We start from the raw sequence: 27,533 nt of genomic DNA on the forward strand, positions 1-27,533 counted from the left end.
TATATATATATCACATCTACTTATATATATATATATATATATATGCACGCACGCCCTTCTGCCCGCCCGCCCGTGCGCGCGTACGCACGCACGCACACACATTCATTCACGTTGTACTGTACGAATACGTAAAATATTAAAAAATAAAAAACAAAAAAAAGTTGTTAAGAACCTTGATAGATGAACAAAATTTTTATCCTGTTGCAAAAGCCATGATACATTTGCAACTGCATACACCAAAAGCAAAATATACTGAAAAAATTCGGCAAAGCAATTATACTATTATTCAGCTGCTGTTTTCTGTCGCCTAAGAAAAGCAGGCTGTAATTTTCCTAGATAGCGAACTATTAAAAGATGACTGGAAGAATATAATGTACGACCAGGATTTTGTGATTCTATATTTCAAAAATTGAAAGAAAAGATCTCATTTTCCAATGGAGGAAAGAGTGTGTGCTTTAAAATGGAATAAAATGGCCATAAAACCTTACGAAGAGTATTCGTTGAAATTGGATGAAATAGAAGGCCTTGTCGATCTTGAATCTTTGGAAAGAACATTAGAAAGATCCAAGTGCGTATTTGTTTTTTGTCTAGATAGCTTAAATGCGCGAAATACTTAGCGACAGCCTTTAGCATATTTACTCCCAAAAAAATGCATGAAAGCAGAGGAAATAATAATGTTTGTGACGTAACGCTCCGCAGCGCCGTCCCGGAGAGCGATAAGGCCGTGGAGAGTACCATGGGCTGCGCCTCTCTCTCCCCCCCGAGAGGGAGAAGGGGACGCGAATGCCCCATTTTATTGCCGCGTCTTACTCTGTAATTCTAATTATCCGTGTATTTTGTTTGTGCAACGTAAAATGGACTTTATTAAGAGCGCTAGGACGTAGCGGAACCAGCAAGACCAGAGCGGACGGCACTGTTAGTTGTGTGTGCTCAAAGAGGATCCAAACGGAGGCGCCGACGAGGAAGCCGAAGGAACGAAGAAAGTCCCACCGCCGCCGACCCCGCGCCGAAAAGCTAAGTCGCGGTTCCGCCTAATTATTACTACCGCTTATCTTCTCGAACGCCTCATGTGTTAACGCCGTTCCTTTATTGTAGAGAATCTCACTGAAGGAGCCTCCAAACAAAGCCAGCGGACTGCAGGCCACTGAGCCGCTATCCCGAGGAAGCGCCGTTGAAGGCCTGGCCAGCCCGACGACCGCAGAAGGGAACGGAATGGGAACTTGGAGCGTCGACTTCGAGAAAGATTCCGGAGCTCCCATCCGCCCCGCCTACCGCGGAGGAGACGAGCGGCAATCCCCGCATCACGTGACAACGGTGCGGAGCAACGAGGGAAAGCGAGAGGGCAAAATCGCGAGTACCGGAGCAAGGGAGAAGGACGCACTACCGACCGCTCAAGAAAGAATACCGCCAGGAGCGAGAAGAATGCGCGGGGGAACGCGGACCAATCATCGGCGAAAATCGGCGAAGAGGGACGTTGTGACGTTACAAGAAAATTCGGCGGAGCCCGACGAGCCGGAAAGCGCGGATCGGCTCATCACTATCGTGTGTGCCACAGCGACGAGAGGTACAGCCCAGGAGCCGAGGACTACCGCCTACCGATTTTCCTATTGTAAGCCGCCGCTCCGGTAATCGTAAGTTAAGTCCTTGAGTGAGAGTCGATCTCCGTGCATTTCCCGTAATCATACCGTATACTGCACTTATGAAAGCGGAGCATCCCGCGAGTAATTAACTGAGTCGGAGTGACGACACTTCGAGAGAGATCGACCGCAGCTCAGGAATCGTTAAGTCCCTCTCGGGATGCGGACACCGACAGTCGCGCGTATCGTCTAGTTTTAAGTAAAATCGCGTATTGTTTTGTGTCGCGTAATTGTGAATTGTCGTCTCGTATCGAGCTGTAGTATTAAGGATTATCGTACCGTATCGTACCGCACCGGTGTGATTTCGGAGCAGGATTGTACTCCGACCGAACCCGTCGTGGAGAGTTTTTGTAATAGCGGGATCGCTCGGTGCGTGGAATTCGCGCGGTTTGATCTCGGCGAGACGCGATACCGTTCGGTCTCCGCGAGATTCGCAGCGCCGTGAAGTTGCCGCGAAAACCACCGGCGATCGGAGTTCCGCGGGGTAATTATCGGGATTATTAGTCGCGAGTGAGTACTGCCGTCGGGGACGTAACGCCTGTGCGGATTTAGTATTATACGTTTAGTATTATAGGAGAGTATTATACGTGCCGTGCGAGCTCACGTAATGATCATTATCGTGCCGCGTGTTGTTATGTCGTAGTAATTATCGTGCCGCGTATTTTGCAATTCGTCCCGTCCTGATGAGTTCTGCGATTTGGTGATCTCTCGATTTTCTTTGGGACGTTTCCGAGTAGCGAGAGTGCGTCTCCGTTAATTCGCATTAATCCGTCTTTCCCGTTGATTTTCTATCCTCCAAATTATTCTAAGAGTATCTACTATCGCTTGTAACTGCGTAACGTTTGTAAATTTCCCTGTACTCATTCACCGTGTCTCTGATTATTCTAAAAAAATATTACCTGTTATTGTTAAAATTACCCAAGGCGTTGTGATTGCGTTTCCCTCCCCTTTTCCGCTACACTTGAGAACTACGCCCCTCTGCCATTTGCGGAGCAAGCCGCGAGCAGCGATATTCGTCTTGCCGTATCACGTGTTTACCGCTTTTCGTGAAGTGGTGAGAGAGATCGCGCCTGGCGCCCAATTACTAATTAGGTTTGAGAAATTTTCGTTTACCGCCGCCCTTTCTCTTTTTATTGGGCGTACTCTCCTGTGCCTGGCGAGTGCAGGAAAAGTACGTCGCATGTTATTAAAAGAATGTCTAGACAAATTGAGCGAAACGTGCTGACGTACAACTTGTTACATGTGATCAAGGCACGTGTAATCAAAGTGCTTATACTCAACTTGATATTAACTCAGAAAATCCATTTTTTCTTTATAATGAAAAAAAAATATAACGCATCGTTTGACTTTCCGCATCTAATAAAAAGATTAGGAAGTTTCCTCAGAACACACACAAATTTGTATTGCGATGGCAAAGTTATTGCGTCGTATGAGGATTTTGGAATGACTTGGTCTATCGATAATGCCACAAAAGGAGGTTCTAACTTATTATCACATATAACAGAAGCACACATTTGTCCGAATAATTTTTAAATGTAAAAAAATCATTTCAACCATTCAGCAATACTTTTTCTGCCGCGATAAAAACAGCCGGCCAGGAAAAAGAATTAAATACAATAACGTGGCAAAAAACAACAAATTTTGCAGAGCGCTTAAATAAAGTTGTTGATGAGTGCATTTCTAATAGTTTTAATGTTTCATTTGGCGGCAAACGACCATTATCCACTAAAAATCCAGATATTAAACATCTACTAATAGATTTTGTACAATGGTGTTCAAAATGGTCAAAGTCAGCAGAACATATAAGTCAAATGCCTTGCTTTAAAAGCTTAGTCCTAACTATAAAAGCTATTCTTGCACTTTATGAAAATCTTTCAATTAAATAGGATTTGAGCTTGCGACAGGCTTATGTAATCAAGACTCAGTAGAACATTTATTTTTAAAATGAAGACAACGTGGAGGATTTAATCCTAATGGCAAGAATGATCCGATTATCTATCAGACATACCATATACTTTCCACGGGATACATTCAGGCCAGTGATAAAGGCAATGTTCAATGTCCAGAAACTGAAACTCTTATAAATCAACTAAGTCAACTCGTGAAAAGAATTAAAAATTCAATGAATATTAATGCGGTAAATACGAGCAATATTGATGTAGAATATGATGAACCCGAAAGCAAATTGCCTACTGAAGATGTGAATATTCTTCTTAAAGAATGTAATATCGAAGTAAACGAAAGTATAAATCCACTTGAAAGCAGTTATGACAAAAATGCTATCGCATTTTTTGCTGGATTTATAGCGCGACGAAGTATTGCAAAAAGCAATTGTGAGCATTGTCGCGATGATATGATGAAACCTCCAATGAATGTATCAACAGCAAATGAGAAATATATAAAATATCGAGAATATCCAAATGAAGATGAAGATGCTCCAACAGTGACGAAATTAGTACGTCCGACAACTGTGTTTACGAATATAATGAAAATACCGTTAATGGCATTTAATCGTACCTGGCAACATTACTGGGAATCTACACAGATTCTTGAAAAGATTGTGATTGAATGTATATACGCAACAAATAAAATACATCCAGAGTGGCTAGATAAAAATCAAAAATGTTATAATCATCGGATACAAGCTTTAAAATACACGATTACTATAAAATTATATTCTCGTACGAGATATAATAATCGTGCTGCAAAAACAAGTAATAAACCTTGTCACAAAAAAGTTAAAAGTAAATTTTTAAACCAGTAAAACATTAATTAATATTAATAAAGAAAAAGATAAAAGACAATAAAAATTATATAAAACAAAAACTGAAACTAAAAAAATAATAATAAAGTACATTGTAATAAAAAAAGCAGAATATAAAACATAAACAATTTAAAGAATAAGAAAAATAAATAAAATAACGTACAACGTAGTAAACATATAGAAAAAAAATATTCAAATTTTTTATTTGATATTTTCTTCATAATTTTATGCATCTTGCAATCGTCATTAAATGTATAAAAAATATTTACTATACTTATGCATGATATCATGATATTACATTCATTACGAAAAATATTTACAAATTATGTTTTACTTTACAATGAGGAAAAAATGCATGAATTGTTCTATTTCTTAGAAGATCGCAATCACAGTTAAAATAATTACATAAATCATTAACTAGCAGTTATCTTATCACGAAAAAAATAAATAAAGGGTTCTAATAAGATCATAAGAAATTGTAAAATCATGTATATTTTTTTACTAACAATAATATAATACGAGATGCATATAATGATAATAAAATATTATTCCTTTACCGCATCATGTGCCATATATAGCACAAATTAAAAAAAAATTTTATTTAATATTTTACCTCAATTTTTGTTGTAATTGCATTTTATCTAACAATTTTTTGGACAAAAAAATTTATGCGGTTATGAAAGTATAATTTAAATAAAAGTATATGTGTATGTGGTATTCAACAGTTATATAGGACGAGGAACAACGAATACCGTATAATATGTATATAATACAAGTGATTTTGATCACTTTACTCAAAATAATATATGATGTCTCAAAATATACAAAAAAAGAAGAGACATAAAAAAAATATAACTGATTTTTTCAGTTATTTATAGGAAATTATATATCACATTTCCTCGAGATAAGATCTGCTAGTTCAAGATTTATGTAATTATTTCAGCTGTGATTGTGATCTTTTTATTATGCTGTAACAAACCGCCTTTCCGCTCCCTCCTCGGACCGTCCACTGTTCCGGGCTGTCCGGCCGAACAACCGCCGGACAGCGAAAACACGGCGCGTAGCGCCAATAAGACACATAAATAGCGGCGTAGCGCGCGTTGACGCATCCGCACGTGAGATCTCCGTGACAGATCCCCGCGCGCACGCGCTCGACCGAAGTGGCGGCCGCTGGACCGATCTCGAGCGGCGGGGAGACCCCCACCGATTTCCGTACCGTTCCGTACCCCCGCACCGTCCCTGCCCTTGAGATTCGGGTATATAAGCACCGCCGCTCCTAGAGTCGAGGCTCTCTTCTTCTCCGTCCGACCTCCCGTCCGCAGAAGAAAGCCTATCCCGAGTACTCACACGGAGTTAAGCGCCTTAGCTTCAGTCAAGCGATCTTGACACGAGCCATCCGCCTTCCTAGACCGCCGGTTCACGGGCTCAAGTCCATCTTGGGCTCCACTAGGAATCCTGGTAGACGGCACTTCCCGATCCGCCGTCCCGTCTCGGTATCGACTGTGGTGTGGAGTTCCGCGCTTCTACCAAGAGCTCTTGACGTGAGTCGATCACCACTGCCGAACATCGCGGTATTAACCGCAGCGCGCCGCGATCGGGACCGAGTACAGCTGTACCGCGCGCGCGTCGTCTACGGCCGCGGCCTTCGGCAAGGCCACGGTACCCGCGCGTCACCAAGGATTCCGAGTTCCGAGAATCTCGGCTCGGAAATCCCACGAAACTTGTAAATAGACACCGTGTACAATACCGCGTTAAAAGCCGACCGTTACGAATCTCGCGTGTAAATACCGTTCGTCCGTCCGCGCGTAATTTCTAAGTTGTGTTACGTCCGTCCGAGCGTCACCGCCATCCGTCCGTCCGCGCGTCGTGGCTAAAACGCCACGCTATTATATTGTACAACACGTTACGCGAAATAAATTCGCTGATTTCTTCCCACCCAACAGACTGTCTAGTTTTCTTGGCGACCTCAATCCGCGTCCTAGTCCGCCGAACTCACGCCGCCCCGTGCGCGGAAAAAGTCAGGTCGTTACAATGCTAATGAAAATGCGCACACATATACATTCATATATCAATCTATTAAAGAATTTTCAATTCTCAGATACGCGTTAAAAGATTACACTTGATTAAATGTATCATTCAGAAATATATCATAAATATAAAATTTAATTAAATATATCATTCAGTAATATTATTTTAAAAATATATTTTTTTTATTGTTATAATGTATACATATTTTTATTTTATAATTCAAAGTTATGCTTTTAGGTCGTTGAAGTGTCTTCTTTCAGGTGTGCAGATAAGATGTAAGGTTTTTAGTTGATAGGCAACCAAGATAAGGATAAGACAGATTTCTAATAGATCTAACTGTTTTTCAGTCTCAGTTGAATCCAATGCTCTCTCTTGGTACGGGCCAAGAGAAGTCTTTGGAAGATTTTCTCCATCTATGAAAAAAAAAAAAAAATTAATTTTATTACAATAATTGTTTTATTTATAACAATTTCTACAATGTACACATTTTATTGTAAAACAAAAAGCTAATGCATTAAAATCAAAAGTTTCTTATTTTCTCTCTCTCTCTCTTTCTTTCTCTGCTGAAATTATAGAAGTACAGGATCTTTAACTATGAAACATACGAATGTATAGAATTGGATATAAGCCAGGTTTTATAACAACAAATACAAGTGACTGGCTTGGCAAATAATTATTATTAATAATGTCGCGACTAGTAATTAAGCATAAAATTAATTTACTACTTTTTTATTTGCGAAACCGGGCATTAGTCTCATTTAAAATTTGTGGACAAATATTTTATTTGCTATATTTTTATTGTTATAAACAAAAACTTATTTATATTATATGGACAATTTTAATCTAAAAATTTCTATATTATTTCTATATTTTACAAAAAATAAAATTTGTTTAATGAGAAAGGCCATTGTTAATAAAATTATTTATAATAATTTATATTTATTAACTAATTATTTATATTGATTAACAAAAGTATTATTGCGATTACTACAACATTGCGATCTTTACGTCATGTTTATTAACAGCAACAAATGAAGTATAAAAATTAAACACTTTAGTAAAACTTAATTTTTATTTTGCATTCTTTGAAACATTTGTTGAAAATGCATACTACGTTCTAAATAATATTTTTTTTTTAATATAAATAATTCTTTTAGCAACAGCCTTTTTCCTTAAATGAGAATTTCATTTTCAAATATTAGAGACAATATAAAAATTTTTATGTTACAATCATCCGTATAATATAAATAAACTTTTGTTTGTAACAATAAAAACATAGCAAATAAAAAGTTTGTCCATAAATTTTAAATAAAACTAATGTCCGGTTTTGCAAGAAAAAGTTAAATTAATTTTACAGTCACACTTAATTGGTAGTCACAACATCACCAGTAATAATTATATTTCTCAACCCAAACACTTGCATTATGTTGTAAAACCTGACCTATCCAATCCTATATTCGTATCTCCTACAGTAAAGATATTGTACTCCTATAATTTCAACAGAGAGAGGAGAGAGAGAGAGAGAAAGAGAGAAATACTTTTGATTTTAATGCATTAGCTTTTTGTTTTACAATAAAATTGAACAATAAAATTTTTGTTCAACTTATTATGCTTTACATGAGTATATATATGATAGAAATATATTACTGAAAAAATTTGTTTGCTATTCCAATTATTAAATAACATTATATATATAGATATATATAAATATAAATTTATATATGTATGTGTATATATATATATATAACAATCATAATATGTATTAATATGGAAAAAAATTATCGCGGAGTTATAATACAGCATATATATGAAAGATGTACCATATCAGAGAGAAAATAATACTCTCATCAGGTATCCATATTAATCTTTATTACATTAATATTATTTTTTATAGAATATTAAACACGCGCGTATTGTCATTTTTAAATCAGACATGCGCGTATACACTATTATAAAAAAATATGAAACATTTGTAAAAAGTGGGCGCTTTCTGGCCTCTTTACGTCCCTGCTCAAAAATTGTTCAAAATCCTCTTTCAGCATTTTATGGCCAGAGTGTAGCCAGAGAGGAACCTGAAAGCGGCTACGCCGGCCTTTTTCTTGTAACGCTAAAATTCCCGGCGCACTAACGACGCACATTCATTCTGATCGGAATATGAACTAAAATTACATCCATTTTGCGACTCTGTCGATAAAAATGATTCAAGTGTGTGCTAAAATCATATGGTGGGGGCACCCGCACTACATGATTTTAGCACAGACTTAAACCATTTTTATCGACAGAATCACAAAATGGATGAAGTTTTAGTTCATATTTCGACCAGAATGGATGTGCGTCGTTAGTGCGCCAGGAATTTTAGCGTTATAAGAAAAAAGCCGGCATGGCCGCTCTCAGGTTCTTATCTGGTGTAGCGCGAAAAACGAGATGGGCAAGAGGAGAGTGGAAAGGAGGGTATCCGTAGAGATAACATCGCCGCTCGTTCCGTGTTTGCCACTGCGGGTAAGCCGACATTTTTCTCAAAAACTAGGCCAGAATTGTTGGTAGCAACAAAATCCCCTACGGCTACCTAATTTCATTTCTGCAGATTGGTAACATTGCGTAAGTAGTAGTCTGTCAGATTGCGAGAAACATTTTTAACATATGCGTGCGTGTATGTGAGACATTATCAATAAAATTTGCATTATTTTCTCTTGTAAATTGCAATAAAGCAATAATGAGTGTATTATTGATAATAGATCATTTGACATGTTTGTAGCTTCCTAACCTAAAACTGTTGTTTATATTTTTCTCTTTCAAATTAGGAAAATATAAATAGAACTATATTCGCTATTGCTTTATAGCCATTTGCAAGAGAAGATAATGCAAATTTTATTAGTAGTGCCTCAAAATACTACTGCGCGCACACAAGTTGTGCTCAGTAGTATTTTTCACAAGAGTGGTTTTTAGTTTTGCAATGTGCCTAGATGTTCTTTGCAGAGTCAATGTTATCATCATCGTCACCCTGAAAAATGAAATATCAGATAAGTAGGTAATATTCTTTGGAAAAATAGAAAATAATTTAAATGTGCACACTGTAATTGAAGATGTTGATTCTTTCATACGATTAATTTTTTTGTTCCAGCTTCAGAATTAGAGATGGAATTCTTTCAAAAAAATCAAGGATCAATTCAACGGAGACGATTCATTTGACAGGACGTTGAAAATAAATATTAATATACAAATTATTAACTGCAGTATAAGTAAGTCATGCAATCATCATTATTACTTTCTTCATTTTTTTCCAATAAGTTTGGATAATTCATATAAAATTGATAATAAATCTAAATCTTCATTGTTTTTTTCTATGTCATTCCAGATTTTAGTTAATTCATTTGTAATATCATATCTTTTCTTTAATCTCGCCCAGAATTTGGAGTACTTCAAAAAACTGCTGTTTTTTTTATGTTCACTAAGGTAAACTGTAAACAATATTGAATTTTAAACAAAGTATAAATATTGTAAAAGAACGTACCTAGTTTTGCAATGAAAAATTCATATATATGTAAAAATTCAACAATCGTCGAATGTTTCTTTAGATTTTCCTTCAATTCCCGATTATGTCTTTCAGAAGTATTATTTGTTCTGTTCATCTCTTTAAAACCACAAAACGAATCGGGTTTAAACCCATTAAGCCATATAGCTTCATAATAATTAAAAAGTGCTTTTAAATTATAACAGTCGCCAAAAATAACGTTCGCAATTATTTGATAACCTTCTTTAATTAAAATTTTAGGTAAAAGAGCCAAAGATATTAATAATTTGGTTACACCCAAACCCAATTCTTTATTTTTGAGTATGCCACGTTTGTCAGCATTTTTCATTAACGCCTGTAACAAGAAACCAACATGAGAGAAATTTACGTGTATTTCATATTTATCATGTATTTAATTTACTTGACTATAATGGAAGAAACATCCAATAATTCTTGCCTGCGGAAACAGTGTTTGCAGTGCCTTTTTTCTGCTTTTTCAAAATCACAAATTGCTATTTTTGGTTTTATACTTATATTATTTACCACTTTTCTTAGTACATTAATATAATTTTCAGTAGTCCGTCCTTCCATTACTGCATACACAATTAAAAATGTCTGAAATTTGAAAGAAATGTATTTACATAGAAAACAGAGTGCATTTTGCATTTAAAAGAAGTAATTAATTAATTGTTATGCTTACTCTATTATCATGTCTAATTAAAATTGTCCATAATTGACAATTTTTATTTTTTGGCTTTGGTAGTGTATCAAAAGTACCATCTACGAAAATTGTTAAATCTTTATTGACGTTTAATGATTTAATTGTATTTGCTGTAGTAACGTCTATAAAAATAAGAGTTTCTGCCTTGTTATTTTTTAGGCCAGATTCAATATTAAAGGAACCTACTGCATCCATTTTTAATAACTGTTTCCAGTTATTTTTCTGTAATCATAAATGCAGCTCGTTCAAATTGTTGGGCCCAAGATTTTTCTTTTTGTGACGTTCTATACATTTTTCTACATTGTCAGTCGTTGTACGATCCAGCAGATGATCGTGCCTACGTGAAAAAATGTACAAATTACGCATTATCGTCTTCGTAAAAGTAATTTCTAAATTCTCTATTTTATCACTTCTTACTTTGATATTATTCTTTTTTTTATCATTCTACTTGTTCCAAATGGTTGAGAAGCTTCTATTTCTTTTTTTAATTTTATTAGTACAAGCTTCTCGTGCCCATTGTGTTTTTTATTTAAAATGTATGTGCCATTTTTGTTTGTCAGACAAGCTTTGCACTGCACATCTTTTCGATAACTACATTCGTAATATCTATAAGAAAATCCTTCATAATTAAATGCATCAAATACAATCCAATGTGCTCTTGCATTGATTATATAAACAATAAAAATACTTTTTTTTTAATCTATCTGTTGACATCGTATCTCAATAGGATGTATAAATTATATCCTTCGTTCTGCAATTAGCTGCTGAATTCTTGCAGTGTTGTATTTCCTCTTCTTTGGCATATCGAAAAATATACAACCGATACAGCGTGACACGACTACTGGAAAACAATTGCATGCCACCTACGCCATTGTAACTAAAAAACAATTGAAATACAACACTGCAAGAATTTAGCAGCCAAAATTGCAATACGAAAGATATAATTTCCATTATCATAGATCCTATGGAGATACGATATGAGCAGGCAGATTTAAAAAAATATTTTTTTTGTTTACATAATCAGTGCAAGAGCACATTGGATTTGATGCATTTAATTATGAAAGATTTTCTTATAGATATTACGAATGTAGTTATCGAAAAGATGTGCAGTGCAAAGCTCGTCTGACATACAAAAATGGCACATACACCCAAAGACTGATTCTGTCCATGGGAAAATTTTCCAAACTGAGAAGTCACTTCTTTCTACATACTTACAGTAGGCATATTCTGTAACTCTTAACGACAGCTAGGAATATCGTTAGGTGTCATTGCGCAGCTTTTTTACAATGTATAATATGTGCGCAACGACGCTGTAACGATACCGAATTGTCGTTATGAAGTTAGAGAATAGGCCTACAGTTCATGATTAACGTAACGACTAATAAACTTTAGTTGTTTCATTAATCATGAACTGCGAGTATGTAGAAAGTGGTAACTTTTCAGTTTGGAACATTTCCCCATGGACAGAATCAAAGTCCTTGGGTGTACATTTTAAATAGAGAACACGATGGGCACGAGAAGCCTGTACTTCTAGTAGAATTAAAAAAAGAAATAGAAGATTATCAAATAATTGCGAACATTATTTTTGGTGATTGTTATAATTTAAAAGCATTTTTTAATTATTATGAAGCTACATAGCTTAATTGGTTTAAGCCCCATTCGTTTTTAAAGAGATTAACAGAACAAATAATACTTCTGAAAGACATAATCGGGAATTGAAAGAAAATCTAAAGAAACATTCGACAATTGTTGAATTTTTAAATATATATGAATTTTTCAATGCAAAAATAGGTACGTTCTTTTACAATATTTATACTTTGTTTAAAATTTAATATTGTTTACAGTTTACCTTAGTGAACATCAAAAAAACATCCACAGTTTTTTGAAGCACTCCAAATTCTGGGCGAGATTGAAGAAAAGAGATAATATTGCAGATAAATTTATTAAAATCTAGAATGACATAGAAGAAAACAATAAAGATTTAGATTTATTATCAATTTTATATGAATTAGCCAAACTTATTGAAAAAAAATGAAGAAATTAATAATGATGATTGCATGACTTACACTGCAGTTAATAATTTGTATATTAATATTTATTTTTAACGTCCTGTCAAATAAATCGTCTCCTTTGAATCGATCCTTGATGTTTCTGAAAGAATTCCATCTCTAATTCTAAAGCTGGAACAAAAAATTAATCGTATGAAAGAATCAACATCTTCAATTACAGTGTGCATATCTAATTGTAAGTTATTTTCTATTTTTCCAAAGAACATTTGTTACTTGTCTGATATTTCATTCTTCAGGGATACGATGATGATGACATTGACTCTGCAAAGAACATCTAGGCACGTTGCAAAACTAAAAAGCACCCTTGTAGAAAAATACTACTAAGCACTACTTGTGCGCGCGCAGTAGTATTTTGAGGCACTACTAATAAAATTTGCATTACCTTCCCTTGCAAATTGCAATCAAGCAATAACGAGTATAGTTCTATTCTATTTATATTTTTCTATTTCGAAAGAGAAAAATATAAACAACAGATTTAGATTAGAAAAATACAAACATGTCAAATGATCTATTATCAATAATACACTCATTATTGCTTTATTGCAATTTACAAGAGAAAATAAAGCAAATTTTATTGGTAATGCCTCACATACGCGCATGCATATGTTAAAAAGGTTTCTCGCAATCTGACAGATTACTACTTACGCAATGTTACCAATCTGCAGAAATGAAATTAGGTAGCCATAGGGGATTTCGCTGCTACCAACAATTTTCGCCTAGTTTTTGAGGTAAAAGTCGGCTTACCCCACCGCGATGCTTTCTCTCTCTAACTGATGGTCTAAACAGAGGGCGGACAGAGTTTGATTGTCCGTCTTTGCCTTACTAACGTATCTCTCACTTCTGCCCATAGCACAGATCTAGCACGGACATGCACCAATCGATCGGTAAAGAAAAGGTGGATCTATTACGGACATATACCAATCGAGCGGGGAAAAAAGGTGGATCCAGCCATATAGTTCCGCCGACTAAAAATGTGGATCTATTGGCGCCACTGTACGACCTAGAGAAAGCGTCACACGAGAATCGACGGCATGGCCTCTCTCAGGTTTCTCTCTGATACAAAGGGTAATTAACATAGTCAGAGAGGAACCTAAGAGGTATCACGGCGGGCTTTTTCCTGTAACGCTTTGAAACTCCCGTACATTAGTGACGCACATCCATTTAGGCCGGAATATGAACTACAAGTCACATCCATTTACGACTCGCTGTGCCTCGTGAATGTGGATGTGGGTTGTCGTCTTTGCTAACACCCATTTTCCCGTCGATAAATCATCTGACGTTATGCGTGTCTGTGCTAATTAAGATGTAGCACATCTATTTTGTTACCGATAAATCGTGTGTCGGCGTGTTGCATCCACAACGGGACTAGTTATATATAAGAAAATGTTTTTCTATTTAAGGAAATGTATTAAGAAGTAAATAATTATGTATATTTTATTTGATTGTATTATTTATTAAAATTGTATTACTTAATCAAAAATAAAGTGGATATAATATTAAAATTAAAAATTGAATGTTTTCGACAGCCCGTGACGGAAATTTCTCCACTCTTGCCCTTCTCTACACCATTTCTATTTGCGTTTCCAGTCTCTGTTCCTTCCTCTCCAACCACCTCTTTCACGTCTTCCGCCTCTTTCGCCTCGAACAAATTTTCCTCTTTTTTTTCCAAATCTAAAAAAAAAATTAATAATAATATTATATATAAATCGTAAAAAAGTAGTTAAATAAAATACAACATGCATTTAAAAAATTAATAAAATCTTACACTTTGTTCCTTTCTTTCAAATTTTTATCTCTTCTCTTTGTTCTTCTCTTCTTTTTGTTCCTTTTCCTCCTCCTTCTCCTTCTCCTCCTCCTCCTCCTCCTTCTACTCTTTCTCATCATCGGCCAACAATGCGGCTTTGTTTAAACTTTCTTCTACGTCTTTGTCGACGTCCATCCTCTCCATCTCCTTCTTTTTCTTTCTCTCTTCTTTCTTATGTTCAGACCTGTATTATAATTTTAAACAATAATGTTGATTAATTTGAATTTGACATTTTTTGAAAACCTGCGCAACAATATCATAAATCATAACGACACCATAAAGAGGTTACAGGATCAATCTCTTAGCTTGATAATCTGGACCTACCTTAATGCGAATATTCCACAAGTTCGAATGTACGCCTCAAATTCATAGAGTATTATTTATCCTTGTTTAACGTCTAATAAACTACAAGGACAATATATGCTTTATGTATTTGATGCATACATTTAAACATTTGGATTATTTGCGTTAAGATAAATTCAGATAATCGAACTAACAGAGAGTCATTACGACGTCAAAATAATGTCAAAGTGACTGCAAAATAATCATTGAAAATCACTTTTCAAACAATTACGATTCACTTTCATATCATTTTGACGTTATATTCGGTGTTTTGTTTGGGAAAAAATCGATCCGAATCCGTAATTCAGCGGAACGCATGCAAGTATTTACATATCTCAAACAAATACGCTTTTTAATATGCATTTGTTCAAGATGTTATAAAAAGACAAAGCATGTTTTTACTTACATTTTTAAGCACCGCTGTCAATTTCTGTTCGACGCTGCTTGAGTGGCGAGTTAGAATAACCAAGTGTGGCAATACACGTGTTAAAAATGACAATTGAAAGTGGGGAGTGGGGGAAAGTAGCGACCGGCAAGACTCGCGGCTGCGAAAGAAACTTTGTTTTGAAGACGTTCAAAACAAATCAGTTGCAATTGCAAATATATGCATCTTAGCATATCTCATGTTCACGTAGATATAGTAAATTTGCAAGATCCGTATTATCAATATTTGTATTTATTTATATCTATTAATCATAAATTTTGCACAGTGAATATTAGATTTATAGTATAATTAGCAATTTGAGAAAACTAAGTTAAACAATAGCAAATAACAATGATTTGAACAATACATGCATGTCTAAAAACTTTTATAAAAGGTGCATGTATAAAGATTGTGTAAATGGACGTGTGCCTCATGACAAACATATATATAGATTTCCACTATTGACAGATGCTAGGCATAATATATCGATACGTAATAGTGGTAAGTTTATGTATACAGGATGTCCTAAAAAGGTCGGGACACCTAAATATCTCGGGAAATATAAGTTTTACAGAAATATGTTTCAGACAAAAGTTGCATGGTTTCGAGGGGGACATAAGATGGTGTTATTAATTTGACCTTGAATAGTTGCTTGAAGATCATGTGAAAAACACCTTTAATTTTTTAATGGGATTGCCAACTTTTTATTACACATTCTTGTAGTTTATTTTGAGACTTTTCCAAAACACTACAAAAAAGTTTATTTTTGTTAAGTACTTTCGAAGTTGTGACGCTTGAAAGTTACAGTACACCGTAGCTTTCAAGCCTTACAACTCGGAAAGTAACTTAGAAAGGTCTCGAGATAAGCTACAAGAATGTGTAATAAAAAGTTAACAGTTCCATTAAAAAAATTAAAGGTGTCCTTCGAGTGACCTTCAAGCAACTATTCACGGTTAATGACACCATCCTTATGTCCCCCTCGAAACCATGCAACTTTTGTCTAAAAACATTTTTCTGTAAAACTTATATTTCCCGAGATATTTAGGTCCCAACCTTTTTGAGACACCCTGTATACATACATATATAAATATACCCTAGTAACACTTTCTGCAGAGCAGAATGTGTGTATGGTTATATGTAGCAAAGTTAAATTAAATGTGTTAAAAGATTATTCTCAATATAGTCCTGTTGACAGTCTGTCAGCAAGATTCGTGTAATGTACATTAGCTATTCTGCGTGAAGCCAATTAATCATCTCTCATTTTGTAATTTTGTACCAAAAGATTTTTTTTAATTACAAAATTAATTGAAATATAAACAATTAAAAATTTGACTATTATTTTGTTTAAAAATTTATAATTTTATTGCAAATAATGTTAGCTCAATTCTTTTTTTTTTATTTTTCACGGAAAATGTTATAGTTTACAAGAAAAATATTGCAAAATCAATATTGCAAAAGTTTTTTTCAGTGTTTATTTTATAATACATTTTTTAACAATTTTTTCAAACAATCAGGAACCGATCAGAAAAATCCTGAAAAATTGTAGAAAAATTTAAAGTATATAAAAACAATTTTGCCAGATTTTTTAATTCTCTCCCCAATTGTTTACAAAATTGTTAAAATGTTTATTGTTAAATAAACACTAAAAAAAGACTTTGCAATATTTATATTTTTTTCTTAAAGTAGAAAATTTTCCGTGAAAATTAAAAAGAATTAAGCTACCGCTATCAGCAATAAAGTTATAAATTTTTACCCAAAATAGTAGGCAAATTTTTAATTGTTTATATCTCGATTTTCCAATTAAAAAAATTCTTTGGCATAAAATTACAAAATGTGCAAAATTTTTAAAATTTCTAAGAGTTGACTAATTTGCTTCGCACGAAATAGCCTAACATGCAAATGAATTGTTTGTAGATATTTATTGCAGAAATCTAACTTCATTAAAGCAGATTATTCTACTCCTAACTGCAATCTATAAACAGAATGCTGCAATTTTTGCAATAGATACGTGCTGTTTCTTGTAAGAATGTACGTTACAGAATTTTTACAAGAACTTGAGCAAATTGCTACTAGGGTATATAGAGAGTGCTCCAAAATTCGCACCTTCGGAGTACATGATACTTTATGTTAAAAGAAACAACTTTTTCCTTTAGTAAAATTGCGAAAGACATAATTTTTGCGCGACAGCTGATTAAAGTTAACAAATAAGCGTTTTTAGTTATATGGCGCTCAGGAACGGCGCGCGCGTTCCTCACTCACATATTTCTAGTATTTAGCTCGTATTTATGAATAATGTCTTTTTAAGATGCTAATACGGTCGTGTTATGATTAATTCATCACATTTTAAGACAGTCTTAAATATAAAACTCCTAAGACAGTGTTACATATAAAAATCCTTGACAATTTTCAAAAATCAATTATAAATATCGGGTCTCAACATTCCTTTCCGTATTGTTATTGTTTATATATGAAAAGTTAATAAAAGAAATATTAATTTTATTCCTTACGTAATAAACAAAGAAAAAGTTATCTAATTCTGTTCATATGAAAATAAAGATAAATGTATAAATAATAAAATACTTTACGCGGGCTAAGTGTTCTATTGTTACAAATATTGCACAGTTGTGTACGATCATTAAATAGTATTAATAAATAAGTAGTTTGAATAATATCACTAAACCTAAAGAATAGTTTACTAATTATGTAAGCTGTGATTATGCATTCTTTTCGCTAGACGCACGATCGATAGAAAATATGATACGATCAGGTGGAAAGTTGGCGTCATTACGCTCTGTGCAAACGTCGAAGTATTGCGGTATGTTGTCGCTTGTCGTTTTAATTTTTATTAGCATAAAAAATTTTGACTTGGTTACAATTATTTGTATAAAAAATAGTGTAAATATATAGACTTTCAATTTTTATTAATAAATAATTTGCGTAAAACTATATTCTAAGAAGTAAACCCCGAGTAATGTCTGACGTCGATTTTTCTTACATTTCTTAGTTGTTTGTCATATAAAAATACAAAAAAGTCTGTTATTAATTTTAGCTCAAATTGATCTCTTCGATTAAAAAGAACCTTTTGTATTTTACGCAAATACACGATTTCACATATATTTAAAATATTAATTTCTGACAATAGGAATAAATTTACACAATTCTTTGAAACTCGACGTATAGAATATTACAAGAATAAGAAACACAGTTCCATCTTACAAGAAAATTTTATTTAGAAACAGCCGGAGATTGATCTGAATTAGAACCTTATGTTACACAAAAACTAAAAAGAATCTCTAATTACATCACAGTTATACAGCATACATAAACAAATCTAACCTGTTTTAATTAATATATTTTATTTTTTGTTTTATATTTGAAAATGTTTCTATTTTGTAATATTTCTTAAATCTTTTTTATCTTTTATTTATTCACACGTTTTTGATATTTATTTATTTGTAGTATTCTTAGATCTTGTTTTTCTTATGATCGCGTAATAATAAAAATGTATTAATTATTTACGAAACAACAGTTGTACGTTATTCGAAATAATTTTCACAAATATGACCAGATAGAAAAATATTGTAATTTGCACATTGATGAAGGTTGCAATCTATCAAAATTATGTCGAATAACAGGCTGTTGTATTTCTTAAAAAATTAATACATTTTATAAAAACATTACGTTCATAAGAAGAAAAGACTAAAAATATTAAAAATATAAAGAATATAAAAATTATATAAAAATGTTTAAAAATAATATACCATTAATTTTATACATTATCTTTATTAACTTTTTATACATTATAGCAAAAATATTAGGATAATTTAAACTAACTAATATGAATTAAATAATAATATGTTTAATCTTCATCGCCATCATTATTAATCACAAGATTTACATGTTCAACACAAAATATTCTACTTAATATTTCTGCAGGTCTTATAATTTTTGAGAGATTTTGACCATGAGAAATAATGAATTACTGCAGAAACGTATGAACAACATCCGAGTAGTACGATTACCATTTGCACATTCGCAATAATAACGTTTCTCTATAAAATATCTTATACAATTTCAAATGTAATCAATATAACATTTATAAGTCCTACTATAAATATGTCGCGATAATGGCAATCGTACTATCGGATATTGTTGACATGTCTCTGCAGTAATTTATTCCCAGATAGCACAGGACGTCCTATGGACGTCCGTTTCCGGTCCATTTTACGTCCGCACGTCCATGGACATGAAATGGGCGTCCATCGTATGTCCAATTTTGGACGTCCATTAATGGTCCATTTTTAAACGTCCATAGGACATTCGATCTCGGCATTAATCGGGAAGTGCGTCATTAGCGTGCAGCCAAATGACTATGAACGTTAAGTGCATGATTCTTTACCTATATCCTTTTGTCAAGTAAGCCAAGTCTAGTACTCATGTCTGTTACATCCCAGATAGCACGTGGACGTCCATTGGACGTCCAATGGACGTCTGACTTCGGACATTGGGACGTCCTTTAGGTAACCGAATAAAGTTCGACGGACGTCCTATGGCCGTCTTATGGACGTCCGTTTTCTACTGCCTCGGATGTCCACTGGACATCCAAAAAAGGATCTAAAATGGACCTAAATTGACCTAAAAAGGACCTAAACTGGACATAATTTTCAGTACCCTACTATTCGTAATTATTGCTGAAATAAATGTTAAAACTATATATAAAGGAAAAGTTTAGAAGTAATAATAAGTCTGAAATACAAGATTAATTCATATATTTATTATAAAACATTTTTAAAACATTTATTAAACATTTATAAAACATTATATATTATATATATATATATGCATATACATATGCATGTACATATAACTGTACACACAAATTTTTAATGTAATAATGGACAGTCTTTCACTCAATTGAGTTTGCACATGGTTTAACTGCAGAAATTATATTTCGTTATTTGATTATACATATGCGAAATAAAAAATAAAAACGAACGTAACATTAAGATATGCGCAGTGCGATCTTTTACAAAATAAACAACGTTCACAACCTTTTAATCTTTTTATCTTTACTATTTATAAAATATCAGAATAAAATCTTTGCACTTTCTTAACGAGTTTAATATTTTTCTATGCATCGTAGCATAACTAGTTGTAGAAATTTATAAATACATACATATAGGGGAAGGTTGCCGCACCGGCTCCTGAATCACACCACATCGCCTAAAAATTCAACTTAATAAAACTTAACAAATAGAACTTAAAAATATATATTTATTATAATTTAGTTATTTCAAAAGTGGTGCAATTTCGGCAACCTTACCTTACACACGCGCGCATGTATAAATATATGTATGTATGTATAAGTTATATAAGTAACAAAAATAAGAGCAAATCAGTCTTCTTACGTTATTTCGTAATTGAATGAAACTATAAGTGGACTTATAACTTTGGATAACTTTGGATTGAAACTATAAGTGGTGTTTAGAAATCACTTATATTTATATTAATATCTATAAAGTGAAAGTAGTTTCACTGCAATTGTACGTTATCCGCTATCACTTCTGAAAGAATTTTGATTCCCCTTGTATTAACTCCAGCAGATTTTCTATGGTTCTAGAAATTGTAAGAAATGTTACAATGTCTACAACAATCGGCGATTTTCATGTGCTTCAAGTTTTTTTCTTTCAGCGTCATATCGTTCTTTAGCCCTTTTTAACCATTTCTGTATGGCCTTCTCTAGTTCTATTTCACTGTACGTCGAATTAGAATATTCAGCACCTGCAGCTGTAACAAAAGAAATTTTATACATGTATAAATTGATACAAATATACATATATTTATTACTATAAAAATATCATATTAAAATGTAATATATTTTTATAAATACATTTACCTAATAACATTTTCGTAATTCGAAGATTACAAAATTTTTTTTTGAGTTTAGTACCTAACCAACTATATTGTTGTGCAAGTTCATTAGTAATCAATCGGCACAAACTTCGTTTGATAAAATTGTAAGGAGAGGTGCCTCCTATTTTACATGTTTCGGTAGTCTGTAACAAAAACTCGTACATTACAATACAATATTTAATTCTAATTTTGCAAAATTTATACAGAACATATATATGTATTTTACCGAGCGTTTAAAGTTCTCTTCAGTTCTTAAAAATTGCTCCACGGTCTCAATATTTTCTACAGTTTTTAACGGTAGATCAAAAGAAGAATAAATAGATCTTATATCCTGCTGTTGGTTGTTATCCTGATCTTGCCGCAGATTTAAACCGGTTATGACATTTTTCATTTCTCTCAAATCGTCTACTATCTGCCACAACTGAGTTCGAAAGTAGCCTTGCTGGCGAATAATTTCTTTGAAATAGTTTGCATTACCTGTAAAAAAAGAATATTAATTCTTAAAATATTCATCTTTCTATCTAACAATGATAATTTTTAATTCTTAAAAATAATACATACAGCCATCATCTGGAGTGGTTGCGGGGAAAACATTATTCAAATTTATCTGTGTGTCGCATACATCATAATTGCTATTTAGTAAATTACACGTTGATGTACTTGGTGTTTGTTCGCTAACTTTGGTAATTAAATTTTGTCCGGTTACTCCATTCGTGCTTACGTTTAAACTCTTCTTAATATTAATAGATTCTAAAAAAACAATATTATATCTACAACTTTACGTTACAAAAATATGTGGTTCTATCTTTTACATTACTTATTACAATTAAAGTATACAGTTGCTCAATATTTTATTTCAATAAAAATCAAAATTTTGTATATATTTATTTTAATAAATAGAAATTGAATTATTTTATTGTTTTACTTGATTAATAATTATTTTATTTTATTAATGTACCTGTTATTTGCGGAGGTTTTGAAAGAGTGCTTTCAGACTCGTCAGACTCTTCACTAGAGTCTGCAGTCCTAATTTTTTTTTTCACCACTTTGTTCTCTGAAGAAATAATTTAAAATATAAATTTGTATATATTCTTTGTAAAATACATTTTAACATTATACAATAAACTTTAATATTTATATAATAATTGTAGAGAGTAATTTTTATTTATAAAACAAACCTTTAACGTGTTTCTGTTTTGTCGGAGCGTTGTTTTCCTGATCGCTATCACTGCAGGTGTCACTCACAAACAACGGATTTCTTGTCCATTTTCTTTTTGTATCCTCAACTTCTGAGTTTAAATCGGATGTACATTCAGCCTTTTTTGTTTTTTGTCTTGCCACATTATAGTCATCTAAAATTATGTAAATGCTTATATTCCAGCGAATAATAGCAATAGTATACGTATATAAATTCACTCCTAGAAAAATAATATTAATTTAAATAATTTTTTTTAAGTAAAATGTTACTGACCATATGTGCTGTTCCGAAACGTAATGATATCATAAGATGGCCAACATGTATTTCGTTCCACGTTTTTTCTAATTGCAGCGATAATTTGTTCATATTTAAATGGAGGCCAATAACATTTGCTATGTTCTATCCAAGTTGATGGTACTGCTTCAACAGTGTTATCTGCTGTAAATTTAATAATTGTCCACGTCGGTTTGGCCATTTCTGGAAAAAAAACAAGAGCACAATTTTCTTTTAGACAGTGACTAATTGTACACGTAACGAACACGTGACGAACATTTTTAATATTAGGATTAGCATCTTTTCTCATTTTAGTCATTATATTAATGTATTAAAGTTAGCACATATTGTAAATATTATTAAAGATTATTTTTTATGTTTAATCACTTATTATTTATAAAATTATGTTCTCCAAGTCATGAAATTATGTTATATAAATCACTAAGTAATATCCTTAACAAAAAATCAATATTAAAAGTTAGAACAAATTGTGCAAACAATTAACCAAAATAATCGTCTGTATTATTTGAAATAGCATTTTTTTCAAATGACTTGAATATTTTACGTACAATTTTACATGTAATTATCATACAATATGTATTCGTTAATTACTTTTAAACTATAAATTTATCAAAATATGTATATAATGTATATAATGTATATAATGTATATAATAAATATATATATATATATATATATATATATATATATATAATGTATATAATCAAAATATGTATATAAATATAAATTATGTATATAAAATATGTATAAAAAAAGTAAAAAAAGTTAAGTACAAATACAGTCATAAAAAAACATTTAAACTTAAAATAAATGCACTTTTAGAATATATTTATAATATACCATGTTAGTCATTATAGATATGATGTGTAGCAAAAAAAACAAAGAATTATTAGTCTATAAGGCAAAGTAAATGATTGCTAAATGTAGCTGCCTATATTATGTGTAAATATAATGTATATATATTAGTCTGTAATAGAGATATTGTAATATTACTTAAGTAATTTATATGAAACAAATACTGTAGCAAATCGACCTAGTAACATGAATTACATTTCCTTCTAATACAGTGAATGAAAGAAGATCTAAATAGGTAATCACACAATTTTGATTAAATTAATAAAAATATAGACTGGATGACGATAAACATAGATTATATTAAAAATATTAAAACAAAGTAAAATTAAAAAATGTTATTAATACTAATAAAACAAAAATTCTTTTTCTTGTCTTACTTTAATAATAATTTTTGTGAAGATTGTGAAATAAACTGAACAAATTTCATATGATATTCTCGATATAAATTTGTAATTATTAGCAATAAATGCTTTGTTTTCTATAATTGTGCATGTAATAAAGGAAAAATAACGTATTTATTTTTATATTTTAATCTAATACATTTATGGGCGACTTGGTCCAAATTCCAAATCTGTAAATTGCCAAGATCACAGACTTTATAAATATCGAGTTTTGAAGATTTGCATGGATTGATATAAAAATCTTTAAGTGTCTTATACTTATTTCCAATTATAATATTATTCTCGTCATTAGAAGCAAAATTTGAGATAATTATAATACTTCCATCCAACAAACAACAACAATTATCAGGTTCTTTAGTTGTTAATAAAAATTTGTCAAACACAACTTTACTAAATTGATTACAATTACGACAATTTATAAGCGGACCATTAGAATGCGGATTTAAAAGTTGAGGTTTATTACATTGTTTTGTGTTTAAATTAGATTAATATAATTATTTTGTCCACTTATCCGACAAACAATTTGCTCTAAAGGCTTATCACTTTTGCGAACCATTTTTAATATAGATTGCATATAATTCTCAAATGGGAAAGCACTGAATTGTTGCAATGTTCCGAATTTTTTCACAAGATGTAATAAATGATGTGTATTATGCGATGCATTTTCTTTACCGTACAGACTAATAAATGTTTCAATGTAGTATCGTAATAATAATTTTGCATATTCTAAATATAGTTCAATGTGCTTTGGATTGGATAAAATGGTGGCAGCTGCATGTAAAGTTACAAAATTTAAATATTTATCACGATTTAATACAGATTTTAATACAACCGGTCCCGTATATAATAAAAATGTTCTAAATTCCGTGGCTTTCCACCTTTTACTTTCTGATAACGATCTTGATTTTCTATTAAAATCACATGGTATATTATATTTTTGCTTTTCTAATAGAGTAGATATTATTAATAGTTGTTGCGATGATAATTTAGCAGGTTTTTTATGACACCATGAAGAAACGACTAATTTTTTTACTTCACCCAAGAATAGTAAGTGCATTGGATCTGATGGGAAATCATATACCATATCTGTATTTGGAAGCAATTCTAATATTGATGTACCCGTATGATGATCTGGCTGCGATTTTGATCTGAATTTTTCATCTGTTCTTATATTAGAAATTTCTAAGTACGGAAAGCACACTCTATTAAAATGATATTCTCCTTTAGCTTCACATTTTGTACATGAATAATAACCGGAATGACCTTTTGTATATTTTATAAAAGATTGAGCTGGTACATCACAAATAAAAGCTTTAATTTTAAACGGATAGATTATTCCATTAATTCTTATACCATGAGTAATTAAATCTTGAGCTTCTTTTACAAAAGAGTATAAAAATTTATTAGCATCTGCAGGTTTTTCATATCCGTGATAAATTCCAATAATGCCTACATTGCTGTAATTATTAACTAAACTGCATAAAATAGGATAGACTTGACTCCCTGAACTTTTAGACAAAGGTAAACCGTCGATATTTATAATAATTTCAATTATCTGTAAATTTTGAGAATACTGAGATGCAAGTTTTTCCACGCAATAATTTATTCCAAAATGATAATAGTAGCCCGGTTCGACATTATCTGTATTTATTTTTCTCAATGTGCCTAATAAAGTACGAGCATCTCGAGGAAGTTCAGGATATTTAGGCTTTATATATACCATCAATTCGTTTAACGCAACATGAGTTATTCTATTTCTAATAGCCCATCCTTGCAATTGTGATGTAATTTCATTATCATCCTTAGAAACATTATTTAAAAAATTGCGATTATCATCATTAATGCAACAACTATTAATATCATCTACATTATTATTTTCATTATCAAATACTTCATTATTTATTAATTCGTAAGTATCAGTATGAATGTCTCCTGTTACTGATAACTTATTATCAAATTTTGTATTTAAATCAATTGTGTTTACAAGTTTATCTCTTTCACTACATGATGCATCACTAGTACTCGAAACTGAAGGTGGACTAATATAAGTGAATGAAGGTAAATCTTGAATTGCTTCTACGATATTAATAGATGCATCAGTTATCTTTTTTGCACGTTTATAATATTTCTTATTTGTATTTACTTTAGGCATTTTTAATTATTTAATTATTTTTAATTATTTAATTAATTTTAATTATTTAAGTATTTTATTATTTTTAATTATTTTTGAATTATATTTGTATTATACTTAACTGCGTCAAGTGTTGATCTTCTTAGCCATGAAAATCTATTTCAATCCATGTAATTCTCTTCAATTAAGATCCGAAGAAGTTGCACGTAGAGAGATCCGGAATTCACGAGCAGCCTAGATTGTAAAATGCTGAAATGTTCGCCTGAAAAAAATCGATAAACAATATTTTAAAAGCGACAAGTGGAGGCAGCAGTTGGGACGACAGTGAATTGAAGCAATTTAACCTTAGAACAATTAAGTATATATGTTCTAAGGCAATAACATAGACTTAGGCTACATTCCAAAACATCTTCTACGAGGAAAAATTTAACTCGATATACGATATAGAGTATACGTTACATGTATTTCGAGTAAAATTTTCCTCGGAAAGAACGTCTTGGAACTTAACCTTTAACCTATTATGCAAAGTGCCCAACATAATAGGTTAATCAACGCCGTCATATTTATGTATATATTTTTTACACACAATTTTAATAAAATGTACTTACTGTTTTATAACAATAAATGGAAAATTGCTATCAAAAAAACGTAGAACGAAATTTAGAACACGATTAAGTCACAAGCACAAAGGCGGTTGCCGATTTCTCGATGAGACGATACTGGCGAGACCAGTCATAGAACTTTTCTATGAGACCAGTGATGATCAAGGGCCGGTTTTTCTTGCGCATGCGCGACTATGAAGGAGTAAATTCAGCCCGTGTTCCGAAATACAATGCCTGTACTAAAAGTCTATAAAATATAAACGTAAATTATAGATTTTCAGTACTAGCAAAATGCATATCAGAATAAAGCCACAGTCATCTTTCATAATCAATAACTCTCAAAAGTTATAAGACTTGCAGAAATATTAAATAGAACATTTTGTGTCGAAAATGTAAATCTTGTGATTAATGATGATAAAGATTAAACATATTATTATTTAATTTATATTAGTTATTTTACATTATCTTAATATTATTGCTATAATGTATAAAAAGTTAATAAAGATTATATATAATATTATTTGTATATTTATTATTTTTTCTAAAACAAGACAAATACAATTTCAACACAATAAGATAGTAAAATTAGTTTTCATTGTTTTTTTCTAAATTTGTATATAATTGTATTACTTTTTCTTTACATAAAAAAAACTCAAATTAGTAGATACACAAAATTTCATTATTGTAAACAATAAATACAATAATATAAAATATATTAGAAACTACGTGGATTAAATAATCACATTAACTTTCTGCGTAAAAACTTGAAAAAATCATATTTTCAATATTTTAACATTAACGCCTATTCTTAAAAAATCTGAAAAAATTTTAGGTAAATA

At 31.9% G+C, this 27,533-nt stretch overlaps 1 protein-coding gene and 1 long non-coding RNA gene across 4 annotated transcripts; both read right to left on the reverse strand.

Moving 5' to 3' along the window:
- Positions 1-10,379: 10,379 nt before the first annotated feature.
- LOC120358891 lies at positions 10,380-13,642 on the reverse strand. Its single transcript, XR_005575773.1, has 6 exons — positions 12,944-13,642; positions 12,728-12,841; positions 12,511-12,611; positions 10,848-10,998; positions 10,641-10,720; positions 10,380-10,555 (listed from the first exon to the last, which is right to left on the reverse strand). It is a non-coding gene; the product is annotated as an uncharacterized LOC120358891 (long non-coding RNA).
- A 6,505-nt stretch (positions 13,643-20,147) lies between these two features.
- On the reverse strand, positions 20,148-26,982 carry LOC120358838. 3 transcript variants are annotated; one of them, XM_039454404.1, is made up of 9 exons: positions 26,701-26,982; positions 26,215-26,354; positions 22,685-22,888; positions 22,392-22,565; positions 22,172-22,267; positions 21,775-21,963; positions 21,440-21,690; positions 21,197-21,356; positions 20,148-21,087 (listed from the first exon to the last, which is right to left on the reverse strand). In XM_039454404.1, the coding sequence occupies exons 3-9, from the start codon at positions 22,884-22,886 to the stop codon at positions 20,945-20,947; spliced, it is 1,215 nt and encodes a 404-aa protein (XP_039310338.1). In that variant the 5' UTR covers positions 22,887-22,888; positions 26,215-26,354; positions 26,701-26,982; the 3' UTR covers positions 20,148-20,944. The 3 variants fall into 3 exon arrangements, with proteins under 3 accessions (XP_039310338.1, XP_039310336.1, XP_039310337.1); XM_039454402.1 differs by lacking the exons at positions 26,215-26,354; positions 26,701-26,982 and having other exon boundaries at positions 22,685-23,064; XM_039454403.1 differs by lacking the exons at positions 22,172-22,267; positions 26,215-26,354; positions 26,701-26,982 and having other exon boundaries at positions 22,685-23,068.
- Positions 26,983-27,533: the final 551 nt, after the last annotated feature.

The sequence above is a fragment of the Solenopsis invicta genome, chromosome 10 (genome assembly GCF_016802725.1).
Source record: "Solenopsis invicta isolate M01_SB chromosome 10, UNIL_Sinv_3.0, whole genome shotgun sequence".
Lineage (NCBI taxonomy): Eukaryota > Metazoa > Arthropoda > Insecta > Hymenoptera > Formicidae > Solenopsis > Solenopsis invicta.

Coding starts and splice junctions, on each gene's coding strand:
- LOC120358838 (XM_039454402.1), bottom strand. CDS start 23,003: ATGACTAAAATGAGAAAAGATGCTAATCCTAATATTAAAAATGTTCGT. Junction 22,566..22,684: donor GTTTCGGAACAGCACATATG/GTCAGTAACATT, acceptor ACATAATTTTAG/ATGACTATAATGTGGCAAGA. Junction 21,964..22,171: donor AAAACCTCCGCAAATAACAG/GTACATTAATAA, acceptor TTGTTTTTTTAG/AATCTATTAATATTAAGAAG.